Genomic DNA, 23,346 nt, shown 5'->3' on the forward strand with positions numbered 1-23,346 from the left:
GTGACAAGAACTCCCTTGCCCAATATGCTGAAGATCTAACAAAGGACTTCACAGAGAGGCACAACCCTCAAACCCATTCTGCAAACAGATTTCCTGTGCCATATCCTACTGCACCCTAATCTTCCCACTAACCCAAAGATCAGCTGCAAGGGAGCACCCTCTCTCATCACCATCTCCCTAGACCAGGAGAACTGAACCATATCCATTGTCAGGGCTTTGATTTTCTATCCTCATGACCTGATATGAGGGACATCTTACCCAGAATCCTTCCCACTCCTCCTAAAGTGGTGTCCTGTCACTGCCCAATCTCCACAACATCCCTATGCCACTCTCACTCCCAACCCCTTGCCATAGGGATCATATCCCTGCGGAAGACCCAGGTGCAAGACCTGCCCAATCGACCCACCCAGAATTCCTACTCCAGTCCTGTCACAGGCACATCACACCCCATCAGAGGCCGGGTCACTTGTGAAAGCAGCCATGTCATAAACCAACTCTGTTGTAAACACTTCACAGGTATTTACATTGGTATGATTACCTATCAGCTGTCCATCAGTGGCCACTGTCAAAAATGTTGCCACGAACAATCTTGATCACCCAGTAGCACAACATGTATGTGAGCATAACCAGGTCAATTTCAGTGGCTGCTTCACAATGCAGGCCATTTGGATCTTACCCTCCACTACCACTTTCCCTGTACTATGCAGATGGGAATTATCTTTGGAGCATATCCTTTGCTTCTGCAATTGTCCTGGCCTCAGTCTCTAGTCACCCATTGCCCCCACAGCCTCCACCCAACAGTTTTCCTACCTTCCATCCTATCACCCCCTCCCAATTCACATCACCGTGTCACCTTGTGCACTGCTCCCTACCAGCTCCAACACCCATGTATCAGACACACAGCCCCTGCACCTGCCACCCATTCCTCTGGCATTCCTTACTGGCAAACTAGCTGCCCTCCTATAAGCTACTAGCCACTCACCCCCAACAATGTCTCCCTCTACCCATCCCACCCGATACTTCCCCAACTCCAGTCTAGCCTGCCTGCCAAAATGCACCAATGGTGTTGTGCATCCAGCCGGCTCCTTGTAGAGGTGTGTGTGTGTGTGTGTGTGTGTGAGTGTGTGTGTGTGTGTGTGTGTGTGTGTGTGTGTGTGTGTGTGTGTGTGTGTGTGTGCACGCACGCGTACCTGTCAATGCCTCAATGCTTATGCTTCCCAGCGAGTGATCTCCTTTCCTTCTAAAATATTTTAAGCTACTTATTCCTGACAAATTACATTACACTCATTCACAGGGTGGAAATAATCACACAACTACTAAACCCAGTTTGTAAAATAGCAGCCCCTTTCACGTGGTTACTAGTATATGAACAGTCTTGAATGCTCCACCCAAATACGTTCCCCAGGTAATGTTGCTTCCAATAGGAGAACTTCCACAACTTAGTTCAGAAAGATAGCAGGAAAATAACCAATGTTTGTGTCATTCCTGAAAGGTAACGTGGATGGCCAGCGTAAAGGTGAAAGCTTGTGATAAGTAGAATCCAAGTTTGAAAAATTGTGTGAAGCAAATTCTCATTTATCAGGAAATATTCATTACAATGCAGATTAGGCATTTCTGAATAGATAACACCTTATGTCATTGCATTTCACCAATTTCAGCCCAACTTATTATTTCTGTTTTATTTGAATGAATTTAACTCAACTTCTAAAGATAACTTGCCTGTTTCTATTATGAACTCCTTCCTCCTGATGAGTATAGTTTAGCTTGCTATAAAGTCTTCAATTATCATCCATTTCAGTAAGTCTCTCCTGACCCATGGTTCTGGTTGACTTTTCCGTAACTCTTCCCATTTCTTAAACCTCACCAGTCCTCTTCTTTCATTCCGTTTCCTTTCCCTTCCACACTTATTCCAGAACGAGGAGCCACTGACACTGAAAGCTTGTGTATTTCCACATATTTTATGTGCTTCCTCCTGCTGCTGTTAGGTAAGATGATTTTCTATCTATAAAATGAGTCCTACTTGAGATTTCAGTCAGTTTCCTCTGTTCGCCCAGTGACAGAAGCTACTTTTGTATTTAAATGACACCATTTTTCCAAATTTATTTCTTGTCCCATTAATTACAAAGCAAAAAGTCTTATTTCTTTTGTAAAGTCAGAATTATTCTTCAACATATCAATAAATGGATATTTGTAATCAGTAGAATGAACACTGTTAAATTGTCAATTTTTTGTAAAGGTAATAGGCCCTACATCATCAAGTTTTTAGTCCCATCTGCTGAGAATAAAACCAACTAATAGTAACAATATTATGAGAAAAAAGTTGCTACTCACCATATAGCAGAGATGGTGAGTCGGAGATACGCACAACAAAAAGGCTTTCACAATTAAAGCTTTCGGCCATTGGCCTTCGTCAATAATAGTCACACATAAGCGCGCACACACACACACACACACACACACACACACATTCACGCAAACGCAACTCACACACACGGCTGCAGTCTCGTGCAACTGAAACCAGGTGTGGTTCTCCACTATATGGTGAATAGCAACTTTCCTTCTCATAATACTGTTACATTCCATCCTGGATTTACCAACTAATAGTATTTAGACAGATAAGGTATGCAACTCAGTTAACCCAATGCTGTCATAATACAATAAAATGAAGCAATAATGAAATATTGAAATGTTATGCATACATTATTTTCATTTCATTCGTGGATGGAATACTAAAAGAAAAAGCTGGTTACATAGTACCATCATTATTTGACCTTATATTATAAACCATCTTTTCCATGCTTCATATTTGAATGAAACAGGAAAAACACTTAATAACTGGTAGAAAGGGATGTACCCTCTACCATGAACTTCTCAGTGCTTTACAGAGTTTGGATGTAGATTACATATATGGTATCTAGGGTGCTGCAAGGCATGATCTCAATCCTAAATGAAAATGTGTTATTTTAATTTTGCATGTAAACAGATAACAAGTGTCTTTCTTCATCTGGTGGCCAACTTATTCAACTTACTGCAACACAAAGGAGTTGTTCAAACTCAGTAACACATGCTAACTTCTCCAATATACACTCTGTACATATTGCTGGGCAAACCAATTGCAGATACCAAAAGTTTGAACAATACTTAAGGGTAAAATGCTCTCTCTCTCTCTCTCTCTCTCTCTCTCTCTCTCTCTCTCTCTCTCTCTCTCACACACACACACACACACACACACGCACACACACACACACACACACAGAGAGAGAGAGAGAGAGAGAGAGAGAGAGACCTCTACTATTCAGCGAGTTGTAAGCTTTACTCCTAAATTTATTTATTTTCTAAGGATTTGTGTTCTTGGGAGATCTGAAGTTTCACAATATCAGACTAGTAAACAAAAACATTCTCACTTGTTGAATTTGTGTGACTCTTTTGTTTGACACTGATTTGGCAATATGAAGACTAAACAAGATGGTGTAGAGATTAACACAACAAAGTTGTACTCAGGAAAAATATGATAATGTGACATATCATTTGTGATTAATTAATCCTCTAGTAAGAGGATTAACCATATATATGAACACAAAAAAACAATTATTTCTAAATGAAGAACAAGAAACACATCTTTACCACTGAAATTTTTAAGTAAACTTGCACTTACAGTGTAGGTGGTTGTTGTGTTGTGCACCAATATTGGTACAAATTGGCATAGAGAACAATGGGAGCTGATGACATCAAGCAGGTACTGGTTGTGTTGTGCACCAATATTGGTAACAACTGGCATGGTGAACAATGGGAACTGATAACATCAAGCAATGAGTCAGTGGTCAGCTGACAATCAGAACTTCTCACTCGTAATCTCTTATAGTTCGTAAGTAAAGTTAACTGGTATTTAATCCAAACCATACTGTTGAAATTATTGTTAAAATCAGAAATAAGACATACAAGTAAGTTATTGGAATGATGAATATGTATCTTGGGCCTACACTACACATCAGTTTATTGTGATAATCTTTTTTCCTGGCTGAGATTCGTTATCTTTGCCAATTAACAAGCCAATGGTCACATTTCACCCCGACCAAGACATTGGACTTTGTGCAGGTCAGGCTGTCGGCACATCTAGTTTTCTTTAATCCATATTGAAAAAAAACTTAATCAATTCATATCTTCCACTGAAAGAAATCAGTAGACTCAGTGATTCTCAATGGCTACCATATACTGTCACCTGACTGTCTGTAACCAGTGTAAACAGATTGCCAACATCAGCGTGTGATGCAAGAGCCACAGGCACTGTTAGTGCACCTTATCCAGTTTTTACTTTCTAACAGTCTTTCTAAAAATTTAAAAATAAAAATTTAAAGGAGTAAAAAGATTATTTCAATAAGTGCGGATACATGGACCTTGCCGTTGGTGGGGAGGCTTGCGTGCCTCAGCGATACAGATAGCCGTACCGTAGGTGCAACCACAACGGAGGTGTATCTGTTGAGAGGCCAGACAAACGTGTGGTTCCTGAAGAGGGGCAGCAGCCTTTTCAGTAGTTGCAGGGGCAACAGTCTGGATGATTGACTGATCTGGCCTTGTAACGCTAACCAAAATGGCCTTGCTGTTCTGGTACTGCGAACAGCTGAAAGCAAGGGGAAACTACAGCCGTAATTTTTCCCGAAAGCATGCAGCTTTACTGTATGGTTAAATAATGATGGCGTCCTCTTGGGTAAAATATTCCGGAGGTAAAATAGTCCCCCATTCGGATCTCCGGGCAGGGGTTACTCAGGAGGACGTCGTTATCAGGAGAAAGAAAACTGGTGTTCCACAGATCGGAGTGTGGAATGTCAGATCCCTTAATCAAGCAGGTAGGTTAGAAAATTTAAAAAGGGAAATGGATAGGTTAAAGTTAGATATAGTAGGAATTAGTGAAGTTCGCTGGCAGGAGGAACAAGACTTTTGGTCAGGCGAATACAGGGTTATAAATACAAAATTAAATAGGGGTAAAGCAGGAGTAGGTTTAATACTGAATCAAAAAATAGGAGTGTGGGTAAGCTACTACAAACAGCATAGTGAACGCATTATTGTGGCCAAGATAGACATGAAGCCCACGCCTACTGCAGTAGTACAAGTTTATATGCCAACTAGCTCTGCAGATGACGAAGAAATTGAAGAAATGTATGATGAAATAAAAGAAATTATTCAGATAGTGAAGGGAGACGAAAATTTAATAGTCATGGGTAACTGGAATTCGGTAGTAGGAAAAGGGAGAGAAGGAAACATAGTAGATGAATATGGATTGGGGCTAAGAAACGAAAGAGGAAGCTGCCTGATAGAATTTTGCACAGAGCACAACTTAATCATACCTAACACTTGGTTCAAGAATCATAAAAGAAGGTTGTATACATGGAAGAAGCCTGCAGATACTGACAGGTTTCAGATAGTTTATATAATGGTAAGACAGAGATTTGTGAACAAGGTTTTAAATTGTAAGACATTTTCAGGAGCAAATGTGGACTCTGACCACAATCTATTGGTTATGAACTGTAAATTAAAACTGAAGAAACTGCAAAAAGGTGGGAATTTAAGGAGATGGGACCTGGATAAACTGACTAAACCAGAGGTTGTACAGAGTTTCAGGAAGAACATAAGGGAACAGTTGACAAGAATGGGGGAAAGAAATACAGTAGAAGAAGAATGGGTAGCTTTGAGGGATGAAATAGTGAATGCAGCACAGAATCAAATAGGTAAAAAGACGAGGCCTAGTAGAAATCCTTGGGTGACAGAAGAAATATTGAATTTAATTGACGAAAGGAGAAAATATAAAAATGCAGTAAATGTAGCAGGCAAAAAGGAATACATACGTCTCAAAAATGAGATCGACAGGAAGTGCAAAATGGCTATGTAGGGATGGCTAGAGGACAAATGTAAGGATGTAGAGGCTTATCTGACTAGGGGTAAGATAGATACTGCCTACAGGAAAATTAAAGAAACCTTCGGAGAAAAGAGAACCACTTGTATGAATATCAAGAGCTCAGTTGGAAACCCAGTTCTAAGCAAACAAAGGAAAGCAGAAAGGTGGAAGGAGTATATAGAGGGTCTATATAAGGGTGATGTACTTGAGGACAATATTATGGAAATGGAAGAGGATGTAGATGAAGATGAAATGGGAGATACGATACTGCGTGAAGAGTTTGACAGAGCACTGAAAGACCTGAGTTGAAACAAGATCCTGGGAGTAGACAACATTCCATTAGAACTACTGACGGCCTTGGGAGAGCCAGTCCTGACAAAACTCTACCATCTGGTGAGTAAGATGTATGAGACAGGCGAAATACCCTCAGACTTCAAGAAGAAAATAATAATTCCAATCCCAAAGAAAGCAGGTGTTGACAGATGTGAAAATTACTGAACTATCAGTTTAATAAGTCACAGCTGCAAAATACTAATGCGAATTCTTTACAGACAAATGGTAAAACTGGTAGAAGCTGACCTCGGAGAAGATCAATTTGGATTCCGTAGAAATGTTGGAACACGTGAGGCAATACTGACTCTACAACTTATCTTAGAAGAAAGATTAAGGAAAGGCAAACCTACATTTCTAGCATTTTTAGACTTAGAGAAAGCTTCTGACAGTGTTGACTCAAATTCTGAAGGTGGCAGGGGTAAAATACAGGGAGAAAAAGGCGATTTACAATTTGTACAGAAACCAGATGGCAGTTATAAGAGTCGAGGTGCATGAAAGGGTTGCAGCTGTTGGGAAGGGAGTTAGACAGGGGTGTAGCCTCTCCCCTATGTTATTCAATCTGTATATTGAGCAAGCAGTAAAGGAAACAAAAGAAAAATTCGGAGTAGGTATTAAAATCCATGGAGAAGAAATAAAAACTTTGAGGTTTGCCGATGACATTGTAATTCTGTCAGAGGCAGCAAAGGACTTAGAAGAGCATTTGAACAGAATGGACCAGTATCTTGAAAGGAGGATATAATGGAATGTAGTTGAATTAAGTTGGGTGATGCTGAGGGAATTAGATTAGGAAATGAGACACTTAAAGTAGTAAAGGAGTTTTGCTATTTGGGAGCAAAATAGTTGATGATGGTCGAAGTAGAGAGGATATAAAATGTAGACTGGCAATGGCAAGGAAAGAATTTCTGAAGAAGAGAAATTTGTTAACATCGAGTATAGATTTAAGTGTCAGGAAGTCGTTTCTGAAAGTATTTGTTTGGAGTGTAGCCATGTATGGAAGTGAAACATGGACGATAACTAGTTTGGACAAGAAGAGAATAGAAGCTTTCGAAATGTAGTGCTACAGCAGAATGCTGAAGATTAGATGGGTAGATCACATAACTAATGAGGAGTTATTGAATAGGATTGGGGAGAAGAGAAGTTTGTGGCACAACTTGACAAAAAGAAGGGATTTTGACAAAAAGAAGGGATCAGTTGGTAGGACATTTTCTGAGGCATCAAGGGAGCACCAATTTAGTATTGGAGGGCAGCGTGGAGGGTAGAAATCGTAGAGGGAGGCCAAGATATGAATACACTAAATAGATTCAGAAGGATGTAGGTTGCAGTAGGTACTGGGAGATGAAGAAGCTTACACAGGATAGAGTAGCATGGAGAGCTCCATCAAACCAGTCTCAGGACTGAAGACCACAACAACAACAACAACAACAACAACAACATAACAACAATTTCAAAGTTGTAGAAGATGCTTCATGTACTGTAAACTTTCAGTAATGGGGTTACTGTTAGTTATAGAAAGCTAAGTAATTTTAAATGTTCATGTGATTTTCTTTGGTAGTCTACTTCATCCAATTACACAAACATTTTCTAACTTATAGATTTTACTATGAGTTCTTCATGTAACAAATAAAAGACACACATCAGTGGCTTCAAGCAGCTAACCTCTACCTGCAGTCTGAATTAACAATATTAGTCAATTACTTCCTGTCATCTGTATTTATATTCAAACATCATGATTACAAACATCTTTTGGCTATAGTACATGAGCCTCCATATACATCAGTGAAGATTCAGTTAATACTGTGTTGGTCCACCAATGATATCCAAAATAGCTATATGTAGTTAAATTTTGCATACATTTCACTAATCCTTCACTCTCTCTCTCTCTCTCTCTCTCTCTCTTTCCCCCCCCCCCTCCCTCCCGTCTCTCTCTGCTCACCCACGACATTACAACACCAGGATATGACAGGATCTTGTTGCAATCCTTGTTCACTCAAGTACGAGCAGCCCTTAGCGGCTCGCCATCTTATTTACAACTATTCATGACGTAGCCTTTCCGGCTTATATTTTTTAAAATGTGACTTGTAAGTACTGCAGCTCTTTCCAGTCAGTACAAACTTTAATTTTATTACTATATTATATACCTAATATGTTTTAGAGCAGTTACTTTAATTCTGAAGACAACACTCACAGTAACGTCGAAACCTGGTCAATTTTGACTTAATATTTGTGGCTGAGGGCTTATTTGTTCTAACACAATTTTTACAGTGGTTTCTGGGACAAACATAGTCAACCATAGTTATCAATCAAGAGTCTCCTGTATCTTAACACTGAATGTAACACTACCAACATTGCAGTATTAATATTTTCTATATCCCACAGTGAACTCGTGTGTGTGTGTGTGTGTGTGTGTGTGTGTGTCAGATACATCGCAGATATAATATATACATATAAAATATATACAAACTTGGATTGGATTAAGCAAGGACAGGGCAGGGGTACTCAGGTATCTACCAAGTGTGTCCTATATTATATCACCAACATCAGAATGTACATTTACCATAATGGCCGTGTGAAATATGTGCGCTCATGACTAAGGGAAATCACACAACCCAGAAGCTAGACAGTGGTTTGGATACCTATCCTCCCACGTGTGAATGTAGTGCATACTAATGTGCCATCTTACTTTATTGGGCAGGTTCATGTCCACATGTCCACAGTGAGTTAGTTTCATGCCCTGTGGATCATTTGCATATGAAAGGAGTCACTGTACATTGCAAGTTAATTTATAAATAAGGCTACTTACTAAACATTCATTATTTACAGATGTGAGTTAGTAATTGTTACACACCATCCTTTACAAATTACAATAACACAAATTCTTCTACAGAGTAGCAGTTGTCAAGCTGAAACTTTTTCAATATGTTTTCAAATTTTTCTTCGGTGCCTGTCTGACTGTTTGTATCACAGGGTAATTTATCAAAAATTTTAGTTGTAGCATTGTGCATCCCTTTCTGTGCATAAGACAACATTAATGTGGAGTAATTAATGTCATTTTTCCTTCTCGTATTTTAACTATGTATATCATTGTTCCTTTTGAACTACAGTGGAATGTTTACAAAAAAATTCACGAGAGATTAAATACAGTGTGAAGCAGTAGTCAGAATGCCCAACTCCTTAAACAGATGTCTGCAAGTTGTCGTGGGTGAGCACCATATATTAATCTTATAGCACATATTTTAGCATTGAGTTAGCCCTGAATATTGTTCCATATGACAATACTGAATGAAAATATGCAATAAAAAGTCACTTAATGATTTTTCTCTCCCCAAGATTTGCAATGATTCTAAGTGAAAACGCTGCTGAACTAAGTTGTTTTAGGAGATCCAAAAATGTGCTTTTCCTGTTTAAATTCTCATCAGTATGGGCAGCTAAGAATTTCTATTAAATTATTTCCTTACATGGTATTAAATTTATTGTTGGTGTAGTACCCTTAGATGTGCAGAACTGAATATGTTGTGTCTTTTGAAACTAAGAGTCAGACTCTTCAAAGAAAACCAGTCAATGATACTTTTGAAAACTGTTTCAATTTATTCACTTATGTATGGATGCTTGGATTGATTACAATACTAGTGTCATCTGAAAAAAGAACTAATTTTGTTTGTTTTATGTTGCATGGGAGATGGTTTACATACATGTGGAACAATGGCAGTCTTAAAGATTGAACCTTGGGGAACCCCATACATGATTTTTCCCCAGTCCGAATGTCCCTAGATAAATTGGTTGCATTAGTAAGTACAACTTTCAGTATTCTTTTGGTTAAATATGACATTATCCATTGGTTGGCTATACCATCAATACCATAAAACTTGATTTATCTAGAAGAATACTGATTCATCTAGTCAATGTCTTAGATACTTCAAAGAAAATACCAACTGATGCTCTTTTTGCCACTTAATGCTTGTAAAATTTTGTGAGTAAACATGTAAATGGCATTCCAGTAGAGCATCTCTTCTGAAATCCAAACTGTGATTTGCTGAGGATATTATTGTTGCTTGAGTGAGATACTATTGTGGAATATATTTCTCAAAAATTTTGGAAAAGGATGACAGAAGTGAAACAGGTTGCTAGTCATTAATGTCTCTCTTATCACAGTTCTTAAAGAGATGTTTAACAAGAATATATTGCAGTCTCTCTGGAAAAATGCTTTACATTAATGATGCATTACATATTTCACATTAGACGGGGCTTATTGTAAGGGAATAAATCTTTAGTACTCTATTGGAAACACCAAAAAAATCAGACAAGCTTTTATTTTTGAGAAAATATATAATTACTTAATTCCCGAAGGAGAAGTAGGTGACACTTGAATTTTATGAGAGCTGCTTTTTCAACATACTGCCAGGATTTTTACTTGAACTGTTAGTCCCTACACTATATATTTGCTACCTGTGACTCTTCATTTATAGCCCTTCCATTCAGTACAATAGCGATGTTGTCCTGTTCTGTGGCTGGTTGTCCTGTCTCTCATTTCACTACATTCCATACAGCCTTAGGTCTGTTGTCAGAATTACAGATTTCTGACATCATGTATTTATTTAGTTGTGCATGTTCCTAGGTTTTTAGTGACTTTTCTTAATCATTTTGGATAGTTTTTGTAGTGTGTAACTACTGGTTATTGCCAGTCATTTTGCTCTTCCTTTCACAAGATACTTCAATCCCTCTTGTGATAATTTTTTTACATGGTTCTTTAATGTCCTTTCTGATTAGCTTATGTGGAAAGCTATTTTCACATAATGATACGAATTTATCATGGAGTAGATTTAATTTTTTGATAGCATTTGGTTCATTACAAATTTCTTCCCAGGTCATCTCTTGTAAACTATTCTTAAGAGTATTTATCCTGGAGTCATTAATTATTCTAATTGATTTCTACTGAAAAGTATCCACATTACGAAGCATTATCTTACTTATCCTAACTAACTGTGCACCGTGGTCAGAGAGAGCATTTGTTACTGGATAAACAATTAATTTCTTGTGTTTAGAATTAGGGCTCTGCTGTCCTTATCCATAAGTGTTGTGAAGTACTTACAGAGATCAAATTATAAGATCAAAATATGGTTTCCAGATCATGGATGTGGATATCAAATTCCTTCTCATTACCATGTTTTTGTTGTGGTCTTCAGTCCTGAGACTGGTTTGATGCAGCTCTCCATGCTACTCTATCTTGTGCATGATTCTTCATCTCCCAGAACTTACTGCAATCTACATCCTTCTGAATCTGCTTAGTGTATTCATCTCTTGGTCTCCCTCTACGATTTCTACCCTCCACGCTGACCTCCAATGCTAAATTGGTGATCCCTTAATGCCTCAGAAAATGTCCTACCAACCGATCCCTTCTTTTTGTCAAGTTGTGCCACAAACTCCTCTTCTCCCCAATTCTATTCAGTACCTCATCATTAGTTATGTGATCTACCCATCTAATCTTCAGCATTCTTCTGTAGCACCATATTTCGAAAGCTTCTATTCTCTTCTTGTCCAAACTATTTATCGTCCATGTTTCACTTCCATACATGGCTACACTCCATACAAATACTTTCAGAAATGACTTCCTGACACTTAAATCTATACTCGATGTTAACAAATTTCTCTACTTCTGAAACGCTTTCCTTGCCATTGCCAGTCTACATTTTATATCTTCTCTACTTCGACCAACATCAACTATTTTGCTCCCAAATAGCAAAACTCCTTTACTACTTTAAGTGTCTCATTTCCTAATCTAATTCCCTTAGCATCACCCGACTTAATTCGACTACATTCCATTATCCTCGTTTTGCTTTTGTTGATATTCATCTTATATCCTCATTTCAAGATACTGGTCCATTCTGTTCAACTGCTCTTCCAAGTCCTTTGCTGCCTCTGACAGAATTACAATGTCATCGGCGAACCTCGAAGTTTTTATTTCTTCTCCATGGATTTTAATACCAACTCTGAATTCTTCTTTTGTTTCCTTTACTGCTTGCTCAATATGCAGATTGAATAACATAGGGGAGAGGCTACACCCCTGTCTCACTCCCTTCCGAACAGCTGCTTCCCTTTCATGCACCTCAACTCTTATAACTGCCATCTGGTTTCTCTGCAAATTTTAAATCGCCTTTTTCTCCCTGTATTTTACGCCTGCCACCTTTAGAATTTGAAAGAGAGTACCCAGTCAACACTGACAAAAGCTTTCTCTAAGTCTAAAAATGCTAGAAACGTAGGTTTGCCTTTCATTAATCTTTCTTCTAAGATAAGTTGTAGAGTCAGTATTGCCTCACGTGTTCCAACATTTCTACGGAATCCAAATTGATCTTCTCCGAGGTCAGCTTCTACCAGTTTTACCATTTGTCTGTAAAGAATTCGCGTTAGTATTTTGCAGCTGTGACTTATTAAACTGATAGTTCAGTAATTTTCACATCTGTCAACACCTGCTTTCTTTGGGATTGGAATTATTATATTCTTCTTGAAGTCTGATGGTATTTCGCCTGTCTCATACATCTTACTCACCAGACGGTAGAGTTTTGTCAGGACTGGCTCTCCCAAGGCCGTCAGTAGTTCTAATGGAATGTTGTCTACTCCTGGGGCCTTGTTTCGACTCAGGCCTTTCAGTGCTCTGTCAAACTCTTCACGCAATATCGTATCTCCCATTTCATCTTCATCTACATCCTCTTCCATTTCCATAATATTGTTCTCAAGTACATCGCCCTTGTATAGACCCTTTCCTTTGTTTGCTTAGAACTGGGTTTCCACTGAGCTCTTGATATTCATACAAGTGGTTCTCTTATCTCCAAAGGTCTCTTTAATTTTCCTGTAGGCAGTATCTATCTTACCCCTAGTGAGATAAGCCTCTACAGCCTTACATTGGTCCTCTAGCCATCCCTGCTTAGCCATTTTGCACTTCCTGTCGATCTCATTTTTGAGATGTTTTTATTCCTTTTTGCCTGCTTCATTTACGGCATTTTTATATTTTCTCCTGTCATCAATTAAATTCAATATTTCTTCTGTTACCCAAGGATTTCTACTAGCCCTCGTCTTTTTACCTACTAGATCCTCTGCTGCCTTCACTACTTCATCCCTCAAAGCTACCCATTCTTCTTCTTCTGTATTTCTTTCCCCCATTCGTGTCAATTGTTCCCTTATGCTCTCCTGAAACTCTGTACAACCTCTGGTTTAGTCAGTTTATCCAGGTCCCATATTCTTAAATTCCCATCTTTTTGCAGTTTGTTCAGTTTTAATCTACAGTTCATAACCAATAGATTGTGGTCAGAGTCCACACCTGCTCCTGGAATTGTCTTACAATTTAAAACTTGGTTCCTAAATCTCTGTCTTACCATTATATAATCTATCTGATACCTTGTAGTAACTCCAGGATTCTTCCATGTGTACAACCTTCTTTCATGATTCTTGAATCAAGTGTTAGCTATGATTAAGTTATGCTCTGTGCAAAATTCTACCAGACGGCTTCCTCTTTCATTTCTTACTCTCAATCCATATTCACCTACTACGTTTCCTTCTCTTCCTTTTCCTACTATCGAATTCCAGTCACCCATGACTATTAAATTTTCGTCTCCCTTCACTACCTGAATAATTTCTTTTATCTCACCATACATTTCATCAATTCTTCACCATCTGCAGAGTTAGTTGGCATATAAACTTGTACTACTGCAGTAGGCGTGGGCTTCGTGTCTATCTTGGCCACAATAATGCGTTCACTATGCTGTTTGTATACTAATACTGATAACGTAATATGATTTGTGCCCTACTCTTTCCTGATAGTTGTGGTTGTTAGCAGGAATAGCATAAGCCTTTTATACAGGCTCATTACTGTAAATCAACATTTTTTCCCAAGGGAGAACTGTTCAAAACACAGGATCTTCATTACTTTTACTGTAACTAGTTCTGTTAACATTCTGCTTCCTTTCATACTACAATCAATCACGCAATCAATCTCTTTATTCATCCGTTAACAATATACATTGTATGGATGTAGTCAATTACTATATAGTTTCTTATCTTTAATTTGTTTCAAAATGTGAATAATAAATACAAATATTTTATATCAGTATATATTAATAATATTACTTTTCCATATTCAGATATTCTTCAATGCTATAAAAACTATGTGTTGGTAAAAACTGTTTAAGATTTACCTTGAATTTATGAAATTCTTTAATTTTCTTTATTGTAGAAAGCAATGCACTAAAAAGTGTTTTAGGTTGGTAGTTTACACTTTTTTGGTAGAGTGCTCCTGTGTGGGTGTCTGTGTGAAAATCATCCCTGTTTCTTGTTTCATGGTTATGAACCTGATTGTTGAAAATTCCTGGTGAGTTTTCAGAAAGCATACACATTCATTAATGTATAAGCTAGGAAGAGTCATTATTTTGAATTCTTTAATGTCACATTGTCTGCCAGAAGTCAACAGAACAAAAGTGAATCCCAAGACGAGAGCACAATTTGTCACCAGCCCAAGAAGATACCAAAACATCTCGTTTCTCAGCAGTTATATCATCTGAATACAAGCAACCGTTTCAGTGCCTTAAGTGATAAAATTGATGAAACAGAGAAATCTACTCAGGTGGTAGGACGAGACAATGTTCCTAAAAATTCGACAAAAAGACCAACTGAGAGCCAGCCAACGAATAAGATTTTATTACTATCGGACAGTCATGGGCGAAACTGTGCATCATTGCTAAATGAATTTTTGAAACCCAAGTACTACACATCATCTGTTGTTAAACCAAATGCATGCCTCAGTGGTGTAGTTGAAGGGGCATCAGATCTTACTAGTGATTTCAATTTGGACGATGCAGTTATTATCCTTGCAGGAATAAATGACATTCGTAAGAAAAACAACTTTATTCCAGACTTAGAAAAGTTGACTGCAGCACTTGATCATACAAAGCTATTGTTATGCACCGTTCCCTACTGTTATGACAAGCCAGAAGTCAACGAAACAGTGTACAGATATAATGAATATATAATGAATTTGTCATCTAATTTTGTTAACGTGAAAGTAATTGATGTCAATTTATTCTTGCAAAGGCCTGATTACACTAATCATGGACTACACCTGAACAAAACAGGAAAGCTCAGACTGTGCAGGAACATTGCTTCATCAGTATCAAACCCATGGAAACGGTGTGATGTAGTAAAAACACTTACAACCAGCTCTGCAAGAAAGGTCAGATTTTGTACCGGTACTGTAGAAACCAATTCATGCCAAGATAGACAGGGAACCAATGTGAATACAAGAAACAGATGTATAGCTGTGTCTCACCCTGTCACTGCCAATGACATATTAATACCATATGATGAAGTTCCACCCAAAGAACCTCAAGGACTGGAAAATAATTCCGTTGCAGTATCTCCAAGGATAAAAGGTAATCCCCGATTTTCTAAGAGAGAAAGAAGAATTCCAAAAAGAAACAGTGATTTTTTATGGCCAGCACCCACCCGACCTCGCCAACGACATCTAGTGAACAAATCTCCAGCTGCGACATAGGTCTTAATGTATCCAACACAGTTTTGAGTGCAACGGGGACTAACGGTGTTAATGGACAAGCAGACCAGCAGAAGGACAGTAGAGGTAGCTATAAGAATCTTATTATTCTTCATCAAAATATCAGAAGTCTCAAAAGTAAATTAGAGTTTTTATCTGTAAATTTAGGGGACATGGACACTGTTGACCGTCCTCATGTTTTATGCCTTACTGAGCATCATGTAACAGTTGGAATTGATGGGCTGCAGCTTGATGGGTATGATCTAGCTACTCATTACTGCAGAACAAGTAAGGAGAAAGGTGGTGCTGTAATTTATATAGACAGTAAAATCATTTATAAATCTTTAGATCTAAGTAAGTATTGTGTAGATCAACATTTTGAAGTTTGCGGGACTGAAATTTCTGCAAAGGACATGTTACTTACTGTGCTTGCAATTTACAGAGCTCCAGCAGGGAAGTTTTGCATCTTTATGAATAAGTTAGAATCTCTTTTGACCAAATTGTTCTCTAAAACTAGAAATTTAATAATTGTAGGTGACTTTAATGTCAACTTCTTAACTGATAACAACCTCAAAACTGACCTGGACCACTTAATGAATTCTTACAACTTGGCTGCGATGGTTACCTGGCCCACTAGAGTTACAGAAAATTGCAAGAGCCTTCTAGATAATATTTTCATTGACAAGAATAGAGTCAACAGTGCTAGTGTGAGCAAAGTAATTTATGGCCTGTCTGACCATGATGGACAACTTCTGAAAGTAAATAACATCAGTTTGTGCAATAAAATCTCCCACACCTATAGGTCCTATAGATGTATAAACACTGAAACTGTGTCTGCCTTTAACGACTATTTGTCACAGATAGATTGGGAGCCAGTGTACAGCACATCAGATGTTAATGATAAATTTAACCTTTTTTTAAATGAATTTATATCTGTATTTGAAATGGCTTTCCCAAAAAAAACTGTCAGAAAGAACAATGAGGTTTCTTCCAGTAAACCATGGATTACTGGAGGTATAAAAATTTCTTGCAGGACTAAGAGGGAGTTACATGCCTCACTAAGAGTATCAAATGATCCCCTTGAAAGGTCTCATTTTAAGTTATATTGTAAAATTTTAAAAAGGGTGATAAACAAATCCAAGAGCCTGTATATTAAGTCTGAAATTGATAAATCTGAGAACAAAATAAAAGCAGTTTGGAATGTTATAAAGAGAGAGTGTGGCAAGAGTAACAAGAATGTTAATACCACAGAGATAAGCTATAAGGATGAGGTTATTCATAATCCTGTAACAGTTTCCAACATATTCAACAATCACTTCATAACTGCAGCAGAACAAGTAGGTTGTAACGGTTCCTTAAATGCTGCTACGCATTTATTACATAGAGCTAACCCTAACACGTATGACCCAATTTGTATTGCCCCAGTTACTATTACTGAAGTTAAAAATACCATCAAGGCCTTAAAAAATAAAAATTCCACTGGTATTGACAACATTTCACCAAAAATACTGAAGCATTGTAGTGACCACATATGTCAAGTCCTGTGTCACATTTTTAATGAGTCTATCCAGCAAGGTGTTGTCCCAGAGAGACTAAAGCTTGCCGTTGTGAAACCACTTTTCAAGAAGGGTGACAAAACTAATTTATCTAACTACCGTCCAATATCACTACTAAGTAGTTTCTCAAAAGTATTAGAGAAACTAATGTATACAAGAATTGTAGAACATCTTAACAGCCACAACATACTCAACAGAAACCAGTTTGGTTTCCAAAAAGGTAGATCAACTGAGCAGGCTATTTTTTCTCTCACAAATGAAATTTTAGAGTCAATAAATAATAAAATGTCACCTATTGGAATTTTTTGTGACTTGTCTAAGGCCTTTGACTGTGTGGACCACAACATTCTCTTACATAAGGCTAATTTTTATGGCTTGCGAGGTAGCATTGGTAGATGGATAGAATCATATCTGCAAAACAGAAAACAGAAGGTGATAATTAATGGTGCCAATGATAGTCCCATTTCTTCTGATTGGGGCACATTAAAGTGTGGTGTGCCTCAGGGGTCCATCCTAGGACCTTTGCTTTTCCTTATCTTCATCAATGATCTCCCACTTTGCACAGACACCGAGTGTAAATTTACTCTTTTTGCCGATGACACCACTATTCTGCTTGAAAGTCGAACTAACAGTGACCTAGAAAATAAATGTAATGCTGTACTCGTTGACATCCTACACTGGTTTAAGTGCAATGGACTAACTCTAAACATTCAGAAAACTCAGTATATGCAATTTCACACATCTCAACAAGAAAATGAAGTATGCCACTTAAACTGTGGTAACCAAAATATACTACACTGTGAATCATCTAAGTTCTTGGGCATTCTAATTGATGGCAAGCTGAACTGGTCTGAGCATATCTTAGACCTACATAGAAGGCTCAGTGTGGCAACTTATGCTCTGCGTGTAATCACCCCCATTGGTGATGAGGACGCTACTAAAGCTGCCTACTTTGGTTATTTTCATTCTATCATGTCGTATGGCATAATATTTTGGGGCAACAAGCCTTTAGCCAAAAAAATATTTACTGCACAGAAGAGAGCTGTTAGAATCATGAGTGGTGTTCATCCAAGATATTCTTGCAGAAGTCTGTTTCATAAGTTACAAATATTAACACTTACCTCTCAATTCATATTTTCTTTGATGATTTTTGTTTCTAACAACCTATCTCTTTTTAAAACTAATAGTGAATGTCATGATCATAATACTAGGTCTAAAAATGATCTACACAGGGATCTGAAACATTTAAGTCTTGTTCAGAAAGGTGTTCATTATTCAGCCACAAAAATTTTCAACTCCCTTCCATCAGGTATTAAAGATCACATTAATGTCTTACCTACTTTTAAATGTAAATTGAGAGAATACCTAATGGTAAATTCCTTCTATTCTCTTGATGAGTATCTACAGATAAAGCAATGATTTTTTATACTGATAAAAATTTGTTTGCTATAGATCACATTAACTGTTTAATTTGGAAAATGTACTATATTTCCTTTTTAGGTATTGTTTTATATTACTTGAGCTATACCTTTGATTTGATTTTAACCTACAAACTTATTCATAATCTTATGGTACATTTTTGTCATTTTATATATGTGTATTATTTGTTTAATTTGGAAAATGTACTATATTTCCTTTTTAGGTATTGTTTTATATTACTTGAGCTATACCTTTGATTTGATTTTAACCTACAAACTTATTCATAATCTTATGGTACATTTTGTCATTTTATATATGTGTATTATATCTGTTGTATGTAATCATGACTCATTCCACATCCTTGTGATTTATCACAATACGGATTAATGGAATACGAAATAAATAAATAAAAAATAAAATAAATTTAAATATTTCCCTGCAGGACACTCTGCAGGGTACCCCTTTCATTATTCTAATAGCTCTTTTTTGAAGTTTGAAAGCTTGTTTTGCCATACCTTTATTTCCCCAGAAGATCACACCATATCTTAGCAAGCATGTAAGCATAATAGGCACACAGCAATGATTCAGTGTTGCAACATTCCTGAAGCATTCTTAGCACATAGCAGCATTTACTTAATTTTTTACTCAAAACTTCTACATGGTTTTCCCATCTCAAGTGCTCATCCATCCATATACTGGGGAATTTTGTGTATGGAGCTTGTGCAAAAACAAAGTTCCCTAACTCAGCTTTTACTCTTCTTCTAGCTTTACTTTTAACATTACTGAAACTCATCAATACTGTTTTATCCTTATTTATGATCAAAGCACTATCACTAAACCATTTTCCTGTCTCATTTATTGTCCTAGAGACACTCTGCTGTAGATCATCCTCAGTGTATTCTTTTATAAAAATCCTAGTGTCATCAGCGAACATAACCGTTTCTGTAACTGTCAGATGGTTTGGCAAATCGTTTATGTACACCAAGAACAACAGAGGGCCTAACACGGAACCCTGGGTCACTCCATAGCTAGTTTTTTTGAAATCTGAAAGATACTCTTCGCCTTTGCGACATATTTGTACTTTCTGTTGTCTGTGAGAGAGATAAGACTTGAACCATTTGAAGGCAAGTCCCCAGACCCCATAACATTCTAGTTTCATAAGCAATAAGTCATGGCTAATTAAATCAAATGCTTTAGATAAAGCTAAGAATATTCCACAGCTTAATTCGTTCTTGTCCAAGGCATTTAGAACCATTTTCATGAATTGGACAACTGCTGTTTCTTTTGATCTATTTTTTCTAAACCATTTTGAGCATTAGTCAGTATTTTATTTTTATTCAGTGAGTCAGCTAGCCTTTCATACACTAATCTTTCTATTATTTTAGAGAAACCTGACAATAATGACACTGGCCTATAATTATTTATGTCAGCTGTACTAAGCTTTTTGTGAAGTGGCTTTATTATGGAGAGTTTTAGTTTTGATGGGAACACCCCTGTCCTAAAAGAAGTATTAATAATGTCAGTTAGGTGAGTATCCATACTGGGAGAACTATGTTTGATTACCTTGTCTGGAATTCCGTCAATACCACAAGACATTTTATTTTTTAGTTTATTAATAGTATTTGTAACTTCACATTCTGTTACTGGGTACAGAAACATTGTCTTTTCACAAGTTGGTACTTTATGTTTTTGTTGTTTGAATTGCACAGACTTTTAATTAGGTTTGGTGCTATGTTCACATAATGTTCATTGAATATATTGGCTACCTGTTGACCATCTTCTATCACTTTACCCTAACTTTAATTTTGAAATTATGGGTCTCGGTTTTACATTTTCCTAAGCTTTTGTTTATAAGCTTCCAAATCGATTTTGATTTATTGCTTCCCTTATTAATGTATGAATAACTGGTTACTCTTTTTGCTGGCTGTAAAACTTTCCTATAGACCCTTCTATATTTCCTATAGTATGGTTTTATTGTTGTATTTATTTTAGCATGTTTGCTTAGGTTTCTAAGGGTGGTTACTGATTTTTTAACCCCTTGTGTTACCCATGTGTTTGTCTTCTCACTGACTTTAATTCTTTTAAACAGGAATGCTACACCGTAGCAATATTTATAATCAGTGAGAAAACTGTCATACTTTTTGTCTGCGTCATCAGTTTGTTCTATGCCCCACTGCACCCTTTTTAGCATACTATTAAATACCCTTATGTTGTTTGCATTAATAACTCTTCTTTGTACATATTTTTCAGTGACTGTGTATTTCTTATTGTTCTCATTCCTTATCATCATTTTTAAAGCCATGTGGTCAGAAAAGCCTGTATCTATTACTTCAACACTGTACTCACAGCCCTGTTCGTTGGTAAATATCTGATCAAGTGTTGTTTCAGACCCATCCCCATATCTGGTAATTTCCTGCACTGTAGGTTGCATGTTGTATGTGTTAAACAGATTTAATAATTGTACCTTGTTTTTAATACTTTTGTTAAAATTAATGTTAAAGTCACCAAGAACTGTTGTGCATTTTGACCTGCCTCTCAATTCATTTCAAAGATAATATAAGAATTGGGTAAAGTCACCTGATGGAGACCTATAGATGCAAGCAATTGTAGTTTGACAGTCTGTAAGTTCGCAAATACAACATTCACATTTATAAGTTTCCCTGCAAAAGCTACTTATTAAATCAAAGTCTGGTATATTTGCTGCACAAATCTGAGTGTCCTGAATCCAGTGCTCACTAATGCACAGCACAGAAACCTCCTTAAGGTTACAGTTAAAAATTACTTCCAGCTCACACATTTTGTTGCCTAGTACTTGTACATTAACATGTTTCTATTATTTTATTGGTATGATAACTAGCGTTTTGTGTAAAGTTGATTGACCCCAGATTACTAACTCTTGTAAAATACATGACTGCAGTTGTTACCAATTTTTATTTATTTATTCATCGGTGGAACAATAAATATTGTATGGATGTGGTCAGTTTACAACACATGAACACACATTTACATTTACAATGAAACAGGTTTCTCATATTTTGTGTAGTTTTTATAACTAGTCATACACACATTTATAATTACATAATATTTTGGTGATAACGTCATATGTTGCTAATAATCTACATCTGTGTTAAATATTCTTTTACAGTATAACAACTTTCACTTACTAAGAAGGTTTTAAGCTTTTGTCTGAAAGTGAGGGGCTCATTTATTTCTTCAATTTCCTGTGGTAATGTGTTATACAGTTTTATGCCATTATAAAATATACTTTTTTGCGTCTTTGCCTTGTTCTCTCTATCTAGATGGAGGTGGTGACAAGCTCTTGTTTCATGGTCATGTATTAGGCTGTTTGTGTTGTGCACGTTGAGATTTTTCTTAATGAACATTATGTTCTGGAAGATATACTCACAAGAAACAGTTAGAATGCCTAGCTTTCTAAATAATTCTAGACAGTGGGCCCTGTTGTTGCTGTTTGTTATTATCCTTATCCTTTTGTGTGTCGATATAAGTTGCTAAACAGTTTATTTTGCATGTGACATACCATAGGAGACCTTATAATAGCAAATAATTAATGCATATACTACAAGTTATGATTCCTTTTAACAATATGTGGAGTAAAATTTGCAGTATGATGGTTTGGTAATAATGCGACTCCCCCCCGCCCCCACCTTGGTGTTCCACGGTTAACTGGGAAGGTACAAGAAGCAAAAATTATAGATGTACAGGTAAGTTTTTAGATCACCTACCTAACTTTAACACGTGGATAGATTTATGTTTCTTAGACAGTTCTTGAAGAGCCTGAAAGAGAAAGAAGGTGATACACCCCATGATTATGCACAGAAGGGGAAAAAAATCACAATTTTTATAGTTCACGTAGTGACATGTTTCCGTAGCTACGCCTATTGCGATTTCTGTGCTAAAGCTTTTAAAATTAACATTACCCTTGCTTCCTCCGGTTTGCGACATGTTGCAATTATGAATGCTGGGGCTGATTTGTGGGCAGTCAGTTGCTTTACCAGCTCGAGACCAATGCCTCTGCTACAACCAGTAATCAGCACCGACCTCATTTGACTGTTTTTATTGTTGGAATTTATAACAAAGATAACAGACTGATTTCGTACAGGATAATGCTGTTCACAGTTGAATGGCAGACGCCCACTAATTTCACTTTTTTTGTCGTACTAGAAACCTACCAAACTCGTTCAATTACGCAAGAGCGAGGCCTTCAGGCTACTTAGATTACTGTCAGTCCAGTTAATATCTACCTCCGTAGCGCGCAAATTCATTGTATGACCTTGAGGTGGAAAGTGTGCAGCATTTGTCGTTTACTGACGATCAACTAAAATGATGCCCATTCGTGGTTCTAGGTTGTAACGTATCCCAGTCTTAATGATACTGCATTCATTTCTCTGTTTGTTATTCGTCAAAACAATTTCCACAAAACCGCGGTTTCTGTCAAAGCCTTTAATGTTTGAGCTGGTGTTACTAGCCACTCGTATATTACATTGATTATCTTTTAATTTTATTAGTAGCATACAAATGTTTTTAGCTGTCGCGTATACTATCAGCATATTTCATATAGGTAATTTTCTCAGGTATTAAAAAAAGTCACTTTTTTC

General features: G+C 37.0%; 1 protein-coding gene across 2 annotated transcripts in view; it reads right to left on the bottom strand.

The window, feature by feature from the left end:
• LOC126249804 (C-factor-like) overlaps positions 1–23,037 on the bottom strand; it is a 60,388-nt gene extending 37,351 nt beyond the window's left edge. The window contains exons 1-2 of one of the 2 annotated variants that reach the window (XM_049951503.1): positions 22,669–23,027; positions 22,474–22,525 (exon numbers count right to left, since the gene is read on the bottom strand). In XM_049951503.1, the coding sequence (XP_049807460.1) occupies positions 22,474–22,525; positions 22,669–22,794 (178 nt within the window). In that variant the 5' untranslated portion in view covers positions 22,795–23,027. Of the gene's footprint in view, positions 1–22,473; positions 22,526–22,668 lie in introns of both variants that reach the window. The other variant, XM_049951507.1, reaches the window with a different exon arrangement.
• Between the last annotated feature and the right edge of the window lie 309 nt (positions 23,038–23,346).

This window comes from Schistocerca nitens, chromosome 1 (assembly GCF_023898315.1).
Source record: "Schistocerca nitens isolate TAMUIC-IGC-003100 chromosome 1, iqSchNite1.1, whole genome shotgun sequence".
In the NCBI taxonomy this organism is placed as follows: Eukaryota; Metazoa; Arthropoda; class Insecta; order Orthoptera; family Acrididae; genus Schistocerca; species Schistocerca nitens.